At 40.7% G+C, this 14,459-nt stretch overlaps 1 protein-coding gene across 2 annotated transcripts in view; it reads left to right on the top strand.

Moving 5' to 3' along the window:
- The window catches only part of LOC141132458 (uncharacterized), a 211,574-nt gene that overhangs the window by 118,110 nt on the left and 79,005 nt on the right, over window positions 1-14,459 (top strand). Inside the window, exons 3-4 of one of the 2 annotated variants that reach the window (XM_073620847.1) lie at window positions 6,620-6,919; window positions 11,474-11,803. In XM_073620847.1, the coding sequence (XP_073476948.1) occupies window positions 6,620-6,919; window positions 11,474-11,803 (630 nt within the window). The remainder of the gene's footprint in view (window positions 1-6,619; window positions 6,920-11,473; window positions 11,804-14,459) is intronic. The other variant, XM_073620848.1, reaches the window with a different exon arrangement.

Below are 14,459 nucleotides of genomic sequence, written 5' to 3'. Positions count from 1 at the left end.
TGTGATGTTGGCAGTGGTGTCGGCTACTTATGAGTTCCTGTATGTGGACGTGGGGAAGAATGGCCGGATGTCCAATGGTATAGTCATCGCCCAGACGGAGTTCTACATGCGTCTCCAGAATGGCAGCTTGGACTTGCTACCTCCAGAAGACAATGTGGAAGGACTCCCATTCCTCTTCATTGCGGATGAAGTGTTTGCGCTGGGGGACCATCTTATGCGGCCATTCCCTATGAGGACCCTCACCCCAGACCACAGGGTTTTTAATTACCGGCTGACCAGAACCAGAAGAGTGGTGGAGAACACGTTTGGAATCATGGCCAGCTGGTTCCGCCTATTTCTTACACCCATACACTTGGCGGAGTATAAACTGAATCATATCATCCTGGCGTGCTGTGTTCTCCACAACTTTTTAAGGTGAAATTCTGCCAACTATGCTGCCTCAGTTGGGCCTGAGGCCAGAATTCAAGTAAATGAACCAACCCTGACGGCGCTTGAGGCTGGCCATCCTGGCTTGCCCCCCCTGAGTGCCCGCGAGGTGCGTCTTAGATACCTTGATTACTTTGCGGGTAGGCGGGCCATCAATATGCCAGACAATGTCTGATACATTTTTCAAATAAAAAAAAATTTTAACTACTAAAATCTTTGGTGACATTTACTGCTTGTGTTTCTTTTAGCTGACCCTGACAGAAATGTGGGGAGTCCTGAAAATGGTGTGATTGTGTAACCTAAAAAAGCAGTGTTGGGTGTAATTTACTAAAGGAAAATACACTTTGCACTACAAGTGCACTTGAGCCTGCACTGAAACTGCACTTGTAGTGCAAAGTGGATTTGCCCTTAGGAAATAACCCCCATTGTCACTGAAAACAACAATTTTACCACCACAAAATTTTAGGAGCATTGAAACAATAATCCACACATTCTTGAGTATCAATCTTTTTAATACCAGCACAATCACATGTGCATTTATAAAAGGTTTTTAAAACAAACCAACATGTTTGTTGTATAACAATTTTTGTGTCACATTAATAAAAGTAGAAATGTCCTTTTAAGGTAAAACAGGCATGTTTCAAACAAACAAGAAATACACAAATCTGGAACTTACAAAGTTCAACTTTTGTAGAAATTTAAGGCAATATCAGACATGAGTATATCTAAACTGTGTTTGACATTGCGTTCACATGGGGTGAAGTCACCCCTGGAAAAGCTAAATTTTGAAGATGCACATAAATTTCCGAATGTCAACATGTGCTATCACGGGGGGATCAAGGGATGTGTTTTGGGGGTGCAACCCCTTCCTCACAGCTACTTTATTATTGAGGAAGGGGTTGCACTCCCAAAACGCCTACATTGATCTCCCGTGATGGCAGATAGCACATATTGACACACTGTGTGCATCTTCAAAACTTGGCTTTTCTCGAATATGTCCAAAAATCTGAAAAATTTTTCAATTCAAAAAACCAAGAAAAAGTAAGGGATTTGGAGGTGTTTTAAACTCTACCTAAAACATCAATGATGTTCTTCATTTTGTTTTTAACATCATTGATGTTTTTCTGGATGTTTTCCAAGTCCCTATTACACTCTATTATCTCTCCGATTAGGATCTGGGCACTCTCACTGGTGAAATGTCCTTCATCCACAACATCACGATCACTTAAAAATATAAAAACAAAAACACACAGTGTATTATAAATATTCCGGCATCCATCTCTTACCTGAGCCTGTGGTCGCAGACACTCACTGTTGTGGTGACTATTTCCACCACGTCACCTTCCTCCTCCTCCTCCTATTGACTGTTGGATTTCCACTTCCTCATGAGGTGGGGGGTCTGTTGACTCCTCGGATGAGTGGTGTCCTACGAGTCTTTTCTCCCCTATGCAAAAAAACAAATAGGTATACTTAGCACACAGATATTTGATGACAGAAATAGGAACATGAAACATTGCTTGGAAGTGGGGTACAATTGTCTGTTTTGGCAGAGTTTCAAGATGAAGAAATATTTTTGTCACTTTGTCAAGCTTAAATACTTACCTGTTTTGTACAAGCTTCACAGATTGAGACACCCCTATAGTATCCACTGGAGCACCTGTGTGGGACCCCCTAATAAAAAGGGTGTTCTTGTGTCCCATACTAGTGCTCCTGTGTCCAGATGTGTAAACAGCTGCTGAGTGTGTCCAGATGTGTAAACAGCTGCTGAGTGTCCTCTCCTTACACAGAATCTAGTTTGCATTTCATTCTAGTTACCAACCCATCTAGACACCAAAACTATTTGACAAGAAGTAGGGTAGCAAAAATTTATTCAAATGCATATGTCCAAAACATGGTGTTTTCTATGCCAAACGAACAATGTTTCATACGAACGAATAATGTGCCCATGAACATGAAAGTTGCCATTTTAAACTGTACAACAGTAAAGAAAAGCACATGGAGCAGCTCGAACGTTAGAAAAATAAAGAATAGAAACACAGGATAACTACTTACTTTTTTGCAGTACTCTCCTGATCCTTCTGTACTGCTCGTGCTCCCTTAATTTGAGGTCCGACCACCGCTTCCTGAGTTGATCTTTCGATCGACGTACCCCAAAATTCCGGTGCAGACTCTTGACAACTTTCGCCATGATCTTGGCCTTTCTGACATTGGGGTTGGAGTAAGGTCCATACTTCCCGTCATAGTCGGCCCTCTTCAGGATGTCGACCATCTCCAACATCTCCCCAAAGAACATATTTGAGGCCTTAAATCGTCTCTTCTGGGATCGGGACGTTTCTGGCTCTGGGCTTTCCTCCTCCTCATTGCTGTAATTAGCACGCACCTGCTGTGTCTCCGTCATGTGCTCTTCCCCCACTGTGCCGAACGAGAAGGGGCGGGGAATTGACTAGAAAGAACGTCAGGGGCGGGCGGAGTTTCACGCATGCGCAGTGTATATAAAGCGTAACACGCGTGCGTCTTACGTACGATCTGTGAGCAGAGGAAGGAGTATCGGAGACGCCGATCGTGATAACAAAGGTAAGATCTAAACTTGGGCCTATACTGCTTCTAGATTGAGGCCTATATTGTAACAAGATTAGGAGAGTTTCGCCTGGCATTAGGGTTTGTCTTGTGTTGTGTCTTGCAGATAAAATGGATGGCTTCAATGACCACAACTTCCTCCCCTTGTTTATAGACAAATACAGGGAGCTGCCCTGTCTGTGGCAGGTCAAACACCCGCATTATAATCATAAACAAAAGAGGCAGGCAGCGCTGGAGAAACTGCTGGAGTTGATGAAGCCGGTGGTCCCCACAGCAACCATCCCCTGTTTAAAAGCCAAAATTAGTGGCCTGAGGAGCACTTATCTTAGGGAGCGCAAGAAGGTCACGGATTCCAAGAGATCAGGAGCTGCAGCAGATGACTTTTATGTCCCCAGGCTGTGGTACTAGGAGAGACTGCGATTTCTGTCCGACCAGACTGAAGTCAGGGAATCCCTCTCCACTCTTCCTTCCATTCTTCCTTCCACCCTATCTTCCACCCCAGCTGAGGCTTCCGATGTCCAACCTGGGACTTCCAGCCAGGAAGAAGTGGAGGAGCCCAGCTGGAGTCAGGTATAGCATTGTTCTACAGATTTCTGGTCAATAAATAAATTATGTTTACTAGATGTTATTATTGATCACTAATTGCTGATTTAATAAAGTGTTTTACATATCAATAGACAGTAGTGGGTAAATATAATTGGGACAAGAATGAAAAATGCTGGGCTCAGAATGATCATCAGTTATATTTCTGAACATTCAATTTGCAACAGTCATGAGGTGAAAATTGTGTGATTGATGAAGAAAAAACTAAAACTATGTCCCTTTTTCATACAGAGGAAGACCTCAGCCAGGACGAGGCTCTGGAATGTGGCACACAGGAGGAGGCTGTGGAATGTGGCAGCCAGGAGAAGGCGGGGGTAAGTGGCAGCCAGGAGGAGGCGGGGCTAAGTGGCAGCCAGGAGAAGGCCGGGCCCAGTAGGAGCCTGACAGAATCGCAGGTCCCTCCCCTCCGCCTTCCAACCAAAAGACCCAGGAAGGGGAGTAACATGCAGGATTCAGCACTCAGGCTGATACAGGAGGCTTCTGCTTCCCTCAGAGCCTTACCCACTCCTGAAGAGGCCTTTGCCTCCATGGTTGCCACAAAACTGAAGGACATGCAGGAGGGTCAATGCCTCCTGTGTGAGGACCTTCTTTACAAAACACTAACTAAGGGGGTGAGGGGCGAAATCACACACAAAACCCACCTGTGTGAGTTGGACCATCCTCCTCCTCCTGCCACAACTCCACCACCAGAGACACAGCGTGGAAGGAAGCGTGGAAGGAAGACCAGAGAGTGGTGACCTGGGTTCAGTCTGGTCTGGCAAAAGATGCAGGCTCTTGTATGACTACAGCCTGGGGACATACATGTCATCTGCTGCTGTTCAGGATCTCTTGGACTTCTGGACCAGACTGCACTCCCTTAGATAAGGACTCCTCAGGCCACCAATTTTTCAGTAAAATAATTGATGTCTGCCCTGGGGGCCAAAGGCTTCGCCAATTTCTGCTATTTATCCAGCGTTGCCTCCCTCTTTGTTTGGTTCTGATCCCTTAATAAAGGATTTTTTGTTTTATTATACTCGCCTATGTGTGTTTTCCTTCAAAAAGGACAGTTTGTGAGGAGGCAGGTACATTTCAAATATACAATGTGAAATTAACAAGAGGCACCAACACCAAGCAATCTCCTTGAGATTAAATAATACAAGATAATAATGGTGTTGTGGTAGTGTTGTGGTGGTGTTGTGGTAACTTGACAGACAAAACACACCCAAAAATATTCAGGATGTAAAATCAAAAAATAAAAAAAAATTAAAACACGATCAGGCTTGAAAACAATACCAACCAAAAAAAAAAAAACAAAAACATATATCTTTTTTGTCAGATGTGACAAATCAAAATATATTGATGAAATCACGATAAATAATAAAGAAAGAAGTTTGTGAGAACTCTGTGTGAATATCAGCAGCAAAACTACTTCATTCTTGTAGCATTATAAAGAAGAAGAGAGTGCGCTGTATTAAACAATTTTAGACATTGCAGCCTGACAAAAGTGCTATATCCATTCCGAACGCTAATTTTACCAGACCGAGCTGTTCCGTCTCGGAATTTCTTCTGAGCATGCGTGGCACTTTGTGCGTCGGAATTGTCCACACACGGTCGGAATTGACGCGATCGGATTTTGTTGTCGGAAAATTTTATAGCCTGCTCTCAAACTTTGTGTGTCGGAAAATCCGATGGAAAATGTCAGATGGAGCCCACACATGGTCGGAATTTCCGACAACATGCTCCGATCGCACATTTTCCGTCGGAAAATCCGACCGTGTGTACAGGGCATTACAGTTGGGCTGCACTAAAAGTAATTCTCAGTCTAGGCTTATACTAAGCTTAGTTTGAGGTCTATTTAGGTTGAACAGTACAAAATGATGTTGATGTCAAAGTCACTCCCTACCCACTTGAAACATATTGTTACAAAAGTAACTTCCCAGGAAATAGGCTGGGACTTGCAATATAATCTATAAAACATATATATATATATATATATATATATATATATATATATATATATATATATATATATATATATATTTTTTTTTTTTTTAATAACAAACATGTTATACTTACCTACTCTGTGCAGTTGGTTTAGCACAGAGCAGCCCCGATCCTCCTCTTCTTGGGTCCCTCTTGGGCGCTCCTGGCCCCTCCCTCCTCCCGAGTGCCACCAGAGAAAGCAGTTTGAAATGGGGCACCCACGCAGGCTCATTCATGAGCCGCGGCTCTGTGTGTCTATTCACACAAAGAGCCATGGTTTAGACCCACCCCCCTCTCTCCTCATTGGCTCACTGGCTGTGATGTACAGCAGCAGGAGCCAATGCATAGAATGCATGAAGGTAAAACACTTTGAGCCTTTACAACCACTTTAACTAAAGCAAAAAAACTGTTTAGGAGGGGTGGGATATTTTATTAAAGTGTATCTATGGTCAAAATGTAAAACTATATAATTTCCACATTGTTTAAATTTTTTTCTAGCCTCTCCATATTATTCTAAAAAGTATGCCAGTGCACCCCTAATGGACAGGCTGCCAGTGATTCCTATTGATCATTTTCTTGCAACCATCATGTAATTGTTTAGCTTGTAGCTTCTGTCATATTCCATTTACTTTCCTGAACAGCATTTGAATAATCAAATATATCATAGAAGGAAGTACTGCAATGGATAACAATTTGCTCTGATCTTCTTTGCTTCCTCCTTTAAATAAAGCCCAGCTGAAGATCTAAAGAAATAAAACTGTTACATACACTTCTATCTACACACCAAACCCACAAAAGTCAAATTGTAGTCCATCCTTTAATTCAAATTACTCTTTGGTCTTGCAATATGTTGACTGGATTATTAGCGCCATTATTTCAGGGGGGGGGGGGGGGGGGGGGCTCTTCCAGTGGGGTACAGGTTATTGGTCAAGACTGGGAATACATTCTTTGTGTGGGGAGTCTGCATACATTGTTTAGTCTATGAACAAATGTTGCATACTATGTCAATGAGGAAGATAGGGAAGTTTCTATATAATACTTTGTCTTCTAGGGAATACAAAAGATGAATTTACAATGTACCGGGCCAATAAGGATGATGTTGTGTTACTCTACAAAGTGCCAAAAACAGTCACACATATTAGCTGGCACTGGACATCACATGATGCAGTAACCAAAGACACTATACATGTGAATTTTAATAATAGCAGTACAAGCAGTGGAAAATTTCACAACCACATGAACTGTTCTAATGGAGTCAAACTACCTGTGAGTTTGAATGTTTCTGGCCAATACAAATGCATTCTTCCAGATAACAGCATTGGGATTACAATAAATCTTGTAACGGTTGAAGGTATGTTGTTTTACTACTTTACATTTACTAATCTAAATTATATAATGCATGTGTTGTTATCACATGTGCTTTTATTATATGTGACTGATTTACTAAAGGAGTAGAAAGTGTTCACTATACGGGATCAATATTCACTTACTTCTGAATGCCATTCAGCTGCAGCACTGATCTGTTTATTCTGACAGTAACAGGGTTTGCTTTCAGAATACATAATTCAGCGACTGCACCGCAGTTAAAAAAAGAATGTATATGCCGAACCATGGGGGCTGTAGTGGTCAGAGTGCAGATCGCCCCTATCCGTTGGCATATATTTGTTACTCTTTTTTGGCACAGATTGCAATACAAAAAAAAAGTTGTTGATTTATTGAGTTAATGTTTTATTGGTACTGTGTTTTATTGTTAACTGTTGTTTGCTTTGCAGGAACGCCATTCAGCTGCAGCACTGATTTGTTTATTCTGACAGCAACTGGGTTTGCTTTCAGAATACAGTACATAAATCAATGATTGCAGCGCTGTAGGAGGTGACTTAAAAAAAAAAAAAAAAACGTATAGGCCAAAGCATGGGGGCTGGGGTGGGCAGTGTTTTTACATTTCTTGGCAGAGACTTCTTCATCCACATCGATTGATGTAAATAAAGGAAGCCCCATGGGCTGAGCGAAAAAAAAGTACATTGCGTGTGAACATTGCATGTATGCTCATCATTAGAAGTGGGTGGATGCAGGGCAGTATATTCTAAACTAGACTTTTTCTGGCAGAGATTTCTATATCCATATCCATTGATTTGATTGGAGGAATCTGTTAGGTTCTCTTTTTTCATTTAGCCCACATGCTGCATGAAAAAAAGAACATTACAATACATATCCAACAAGGACCAACATCATATTGCTATCGTTTTTTTCAGCCAGCAGTCGGCTTTCATGTAAAAGCAATCCTAGCTGCTAATTAGCCGCTAGATTACTTTTACGAGCAGTGGAAGGGGTCTTCCCTTCCCAATGACTTCCATTGTTTTCTCGGGCTCTTCTGTCCAACCAGGGAACCCGAGAATGCAGCCATTGGTTCCTCCAGCAGACCATAGAGCTGATCGGAGACCGGAATAGCTCCAATCATCTCTATGACCTAAGAAACCGGAAGCTATGAGCATTTCATCACTTCGGTTTCACCGGATGTAAACAGCACCATTTTTAAATTGGGAATCATCTTTTGACACAGATCTTGGTGTGGTCAGATGTTTTAAGGGCAGAGGGGAGATCTAGAGTCTAATGCACTCCATTTTTTTCAAAAAAGTGTACCTAGGGGATATTTACATATTTTGTGATAACAATGCAAGTGATTACAAAAAATGAAAGGGGCAGTGTAAAAATAAAATATTAAAGCAAAATAAATAATAATAAAAAAAAAAATTAAAGCACCCCTCTCCCCGTTCGCAAAGGCGAACGCAATCATCGGTCTTGTGTCGTATGTAAACAGCAATTGCACCATGTATGTGAGGTATCACCTTGAACATCAGCTCAAGGGCAGCAATTCTAGCACTAGACCTCCTCTGTAAATCCAAAGTGGTACACTGTAAAGGCTTTTAAAAATGTATATAGTTTGTCGCCACTTCATGGGAATCATTTTAAAGCATGTTGAGTTTGATATCTATGTACTTGGTCTAAAATCACCTTTTATATTTTAGAGAACAATTGAGCAGTATATTCTGCTTGTGTGCATTAAAATTCAAAAAAGAAAATCTCTGCGCAAATGCTTTGTAGCAAAAAAATTGCAACACCCACCATTTTATTCTGTAGGACCCCTGTTTTTTTTTTAAATATATAATATTTGGGGGTTTAGAGTAATTTTCTAGCAAAAAAAAAATGTAAACAAAAAGTATCAGAAAAGGCTTGGTGGTTAGAAGAGTGGGTAACATAAGCTTCTAATGTTGGGTATAAAATGCCAGGACAGTTCAAACACTGCCCAAATGACCCCTTTTTGGAAAGTAGACACTCCAAGGTGTTTGCTGAGAGGCATGTTGAGTCCATAGAATATTTTATTTTTTGCCACAAGTTTCTGGAAAAATGACCAAAATATTTTTTTACATTTTTTTTACACAAAATTGTCACCCACATGCCATGGGTATATGTAGAATTATACCCCTAAATACATGCTGCTGCTTCTCTTGAGTATAGGGATTCCACATGTGTGAGACTTTTTGGCAGTCTAGCTGCGTACACGATCCCAAAAACCAATCACCGCCTTCAGGCTTTCCAAGGGCGTAAATTGCTCATTTCACTTCCTCACTACCTATCACAGTTTTGGAGGCCCTGAAATGCCAAGATAGCTGAACCCCCCCCCCCCCCGCCAAATGACCACCTTTCAGAAGGTAGACACCCCAAGCTGTTTGCTGAGAGGCATTTTGAGCCCATGGAAGTTTTGCCACAAGTTTCTGGAAAAATTACAATTTTATTTTATTTTTTTTACACAAAATACTTTAATGATATATTGCTTACACATGATATGGGTATATGTGGAATTATACCCCAAAATACATTCTGCTGCTTCTCCTGAGTATGGGGATATCACATGTGTGAGACTTTTTGGCAGTCTAGCTGCATACAGGACCTCGAAAACCAATCACCGCCTCCAGGCTTTTTAAGGGCGTGTATTTTTTTACAAAAGGTGAGATCTGCAAAATACTCAACATGCCTCTCAGCAAATAGCTTGGGGTATCTACTTTACAAAAAGGGGTCATTTGGGGGGGGGGGGGGGGGTGCTATCTGCTATCTTGGTATTTCTGTGCCTTCGAAACTGTGATAGGTAGTGAGGAAGTGAAATGAGCAATTTACACCCTTAGAAAGCCTGAAGGCGGTGATTGGCTTTCGGGGTCCTGTACGTGGCTTTTTTTTGTTAAAGTCAAAGTGCCCTTTTTTTTTTCTTTTAAGGGTAAATGAGAGATCTGGGTCAAAAATATTTTTCTAACACATAGCATGTACATAGCAAAAATGACGCCCCAAAATATATTCTGCTACTCGTCTTGAGTATGGCGATACCACATGTGTGAGACTTTTACACAGCCTGGCCACATACAGAGGCCCAACATGCAGGGAGCACTGTCAGGCGTTCTAGGAGCATAAATTACACATATAATTTCCTGATTACCTTTGAAGGTCCTGGAGCACCAGAACAGTGGAATTACCCACAAAATGACCCCACCTCGGAAAGCAAACACCCCGACGTATATTCATTGATGAATAATGAGTCTTTTGAACATGTCATTTTTTTCTAAAAGTTTTTGGAAAACATGGAAAGAAAATGAAAACTTATTTTTTTTTATACAAAATTGTCAATTTATAAGATTTTTTTTAACACAGAGCATGTACATAGCAAAAAATAACACCCCAAAAAACATTCTGCTACTCTTCCTGAGTATGGCGTTACCACCTGTGAGAGACGTTTACACAGCCTGGCCACATAGAGAGGCCCAACATGCAGGGAGAACCATCAGGTGTTCTAGGTGCATAAATTACACATGTAGTTTCCTGACAACCTATCACACTTTTGAAGGTCCTGGAGCACCAGGACAATGGAAACACCCACAAAATGACCCTATTTTGAAAAGCAAACACCCCAACATATATTCTAGGAGGCATGAGCTGGTGACAGGTTCTCGGGTATTCTGATGGGCTGGTGGGAGGTACTTGGGTATTCTGATGGGCTGGTGATAGGTACTCGGGTACTCTCATGAGCTGGAGATAGGTACTCGGGTACTCTGATGGGCTGGTGACATGTACTCAGGTACTCTGATGGGCTGGTGACAGGTACTCGGGTACTCTGATGAGCTGGTGACAGGTACTCGGGTACTCTGATGGGCTGGTGACAGGTACTCGGGTACTCTGATGAGCTGGAGATAGGTACTCGGGTAGTCTGATGGGCTGGTGAAAGGTATTAAGGTACTCTGATGGGCTGGTGATAGGTACTTGGATACTCTAATGGGCTGGTGACAGGTACTTGGGTACCCTAATGGGCTAGTGACAGCTACTTGGGTACTTTGATGGGCTGGTGATGTCACTGCAATCAGTCGAGGCAGTGCGTTATCCCAACTTCCGAAGTCTGGATCTGCCAGCTGCCCTGACTGATGGCAGTCTCAGCGAGCCGCTGTGATGCTGAGATGGCCGCTCCCTGCCCCTCCACAGCTCAGTGCTCCAATGAGCATGGAGGAGGAGAGGAGGAGCAATGCTGACTGTTAGTCAGCAGCTCTCTGCTCGGGGAGGAGTGAGAACCGAGCCATCAGTTGTGTTCGGTGGCTCGGTTCTCAGTGCAGGGACACCGGGCGACAGCTGCAGCAATGGTCTAATGCTGCATCCACCTAGGTAAGTATAAAAACATACTTCTCTTTTACGACCCTTAGTTTTGATTGCAAGGGAAGGGAAGAAAATAATTTGCAAACATATATTTTATTTGTCCCAGCTGAAATGCTCTGAACTGATTTAAAACGTTCCCTCCCTAAGTTTGCCTTTGCAAACTTTTACTGTAGTTTTTCAATCAATAATAAATGTTTGTTGTCTTTTTATCTTACAGTTAATGCCTACTCATCATCTGCAGTATTTCGGAATAGCAATTTATCAATTACATGCAAAGTGTCCCATGTTATAAGTAACAGTCGTGTTTTATTGGTGTGGGCTAAAGTGAACAGATATACCTCTGTTGCTGTAAAAAAACACAATGTAACCTCTCAGTCAAGGCAAATTACTGTAAATGTTACAGATATCGATGAATATTCAACAAACTGGACATGTTTGGTATTTAGTGGCAATCAGTTGGTTGCTCTGGCTCCACTCACACTGAAATATAAGACAGATGCAGAAATTCAGCAGACAATCATTACTGACCTAACTACAAACATCCGAGGTACATGCTTCAATGTTATTTAGTTGGTTGTTGGGATACTGTTGAAGAGGCATTTTATTTTTTATTTTTTCAGAAAATCCCTTTAAATATTATCATTTTAAGTTAACAACATTAACATAAGGGGAAAATGACATTCTATTAAAATATATTGCAAGTACTGAACCTTACTAAAGCTGCTAGCTATACAGAGCCTTCTTTTGGGTTCAACAAGACAGCTGAACAATTTTTGAAAAATATTGCTGGATGTTAGATAGTCAATAGGACCACATCCCTATGTTGAAGTACATAGATAGGAGGAACATAATGGTATTTTTAGGGTGCCAAAAATAAATCAGGAACAAACCGATATATAAAAATATCAAATTTATTTATACATAAAAACATCAGGATATCACCATACAGTAACCATTTTGTAGATGAACAGCAGTATTTTCTTGCTCTACATGTTTATATGTAATCTTGCTCTACAAGTCTATATGTAAGACAGCTGAACAGTTGAAAGGTATTGCCTGTCTCTGCCTGAGCATCAGTTCAGTAAGGTTCTAACTCTTTTCTCTGAAGGTTGGCTTCAAGTAACTGGGAATCAAAATGCAAAGGTTCTGAAGGAAGACCATTAAGAGTTACAAGTAATTATCTGAGTGCTCTGTATTAGGTTATGTGACAATAAGAAGTGTGGAGGGAATCTGAATCTAGACTCAGTTTTCTAATATTACATACACTTACACATTATTTTTCTTAGAGAAATGGGGCCACACTGTTGCATATGAATACTTATAAAATTAAACAAATATAAAAAATAATGTTTCAACCATTTTAAAACTATAGCTATTATTTAATAAAAAAATATTCTGATGATAATACCACAAAGATGTTCAGGCACTTTCTGTTACAGCCTGACAATGCTCTGTCTCCATCTCCCAATTGTTCTCTTGTTGTCACCCTGTTATGCAGGCTTAAGCGAGACCATGATGGCATGGTCCACTGTTTTTTACCATCAGAAAATCCACCCTAAGAAATGGTGGTGATTGGTGGAGTGCATGAATAGAGACAGGAAGCGGCTGCGTAGAGACTGAAGGAGATCAGCAGCACCAACAGAAAACAAATAGAAAATAAAAAGTGACCGTTGTTTATGGTGTACAGTGCTTTAGAAAACCAAATGTCAGGGTTTGCTTATTTTTTAATATGTTTATCAGCTGCATTTCATTAAGCATATATGTGTATGTCATAGTTATTATAGCCAATGTCCATTTAACTAAAAAAAAAAAAATAATACATGTTAGCTTTTTTAAATCAAACCTGGCAATAGATTACTTTTTTATGTTAAAGTATAGCCAAGTATAGCCAAAGTGTAGCCAAGACATTTTGGATATGGTAGTTATGGGTTAAAACCGCTACCAGTTTATTTGTTGCAATTTTGGGCAAATTTCCATTCAATTTCCATTCACTTCCTGTCCCAGAGGCAAATCAAGAAGTTTAGAAGAAAATATAAACCTAGCAATAGATTACTTTTTTATGTTAAAGTATTTGTAGCCAAGACATTTTGGATATGGTAGTTACGGGTTAAAACTGCTACCAGTTTATTTGTTGCAAATTTGGGCAAATTTCCATTTGCTTCCTGTCCCAGAGGCAAATCAAGAAGTTTAGAAGAAAATATAAACATTTGATAGAGCATCTATCTTTCCCCCACTCTAAAAAAAGGTTTTGCCTTTAAGTGCATGCATTCTGAGTAATGTGTAAGTGTAACACAGGTATTTATCAGAAAATATAATATATTAGCAAGGTAATTTCATAGGGAAAGAAGCAATATATCACTTGCAGTAACTCATAAATATTTTGCTATCATCATTCAAGACTGGATGCTTTCCCAAACTACAGACCTGTTGTTGGAATTAGCATGCACTGACAACTTATATATGAGGGTAGGGCAATCGGGGTGCTCTACCAACTCACCCACTGGGGGCATTGCTGCCTTCCCTGGATAACACTAGGGCAGTAACAATGCTGATTGCCTCAACATGGAGAGAGCATCAAAAACCATTAGAGATGGGAACAGCCCAGCAGAGGTTTTTGCAGAGAGATTTATCCTTATTTCCTGTTTGGTGAAATCATGTGGCAATAAGAGAGGAGAAGACTTACTAACAGGGCCAAGGACAGCATTGTAAGCCTAACAGGGATTCTAAACCTTCCCACACTATTCAAAATGAAAAAAAAAAACTTGTTTCCTACTGATCGCAGCCTACCAATTGGACAACGAAGGAGCAGCAATACCTTGATAAGGTCATCTCTGTGCTCTCCCCTTCTGAAAGTATGTTTATGATGTTGCCTTACAGTGCTGTTCAAAAGAATAGATCTCCGAAGGGCAGACACATCAGCCAATTTCTCTTCTAGTGCAGCTGAATGGGAGATTATAGGAGAATTATTTAAAGCTAGATTCAGGTCGTTACATGGACAATTATGCATTTAAGGTTTTTTTTGGATCAATATATAACCACAATTTTGTTTAAAGTTTAGCTTTAGTGATTTGTGAACTATAATGCACTTAGTAAGCAAACTATTTTGATGTTTAATGCTTTATTGCCCTAAGTTTGATGTAATGGAACAACTCTGCAATACATACCAACTATGACATGTTTTTCTCCTTTTTTGTATTTCCTAT

Source organism: Aquarana catesbeiana, linkage group LG03, assembly GCF_042186555.1.
Source record: "Aquarana catesbeiana isolate 2022-GZ linkage group LG03, ASM4218655v1, whole genome shotgun sequence".
NCBI lineage: Eukaryota > Metazoa > Chordata > Amphibia > Anura > Ranidae > Aquarana > Aquarana catesbeiana.
The sequence above is the reverse complement of the archived record's forward strand: the minus strand, read 5'-3'. Positions and strand labels throughout refer to the sequence as shown.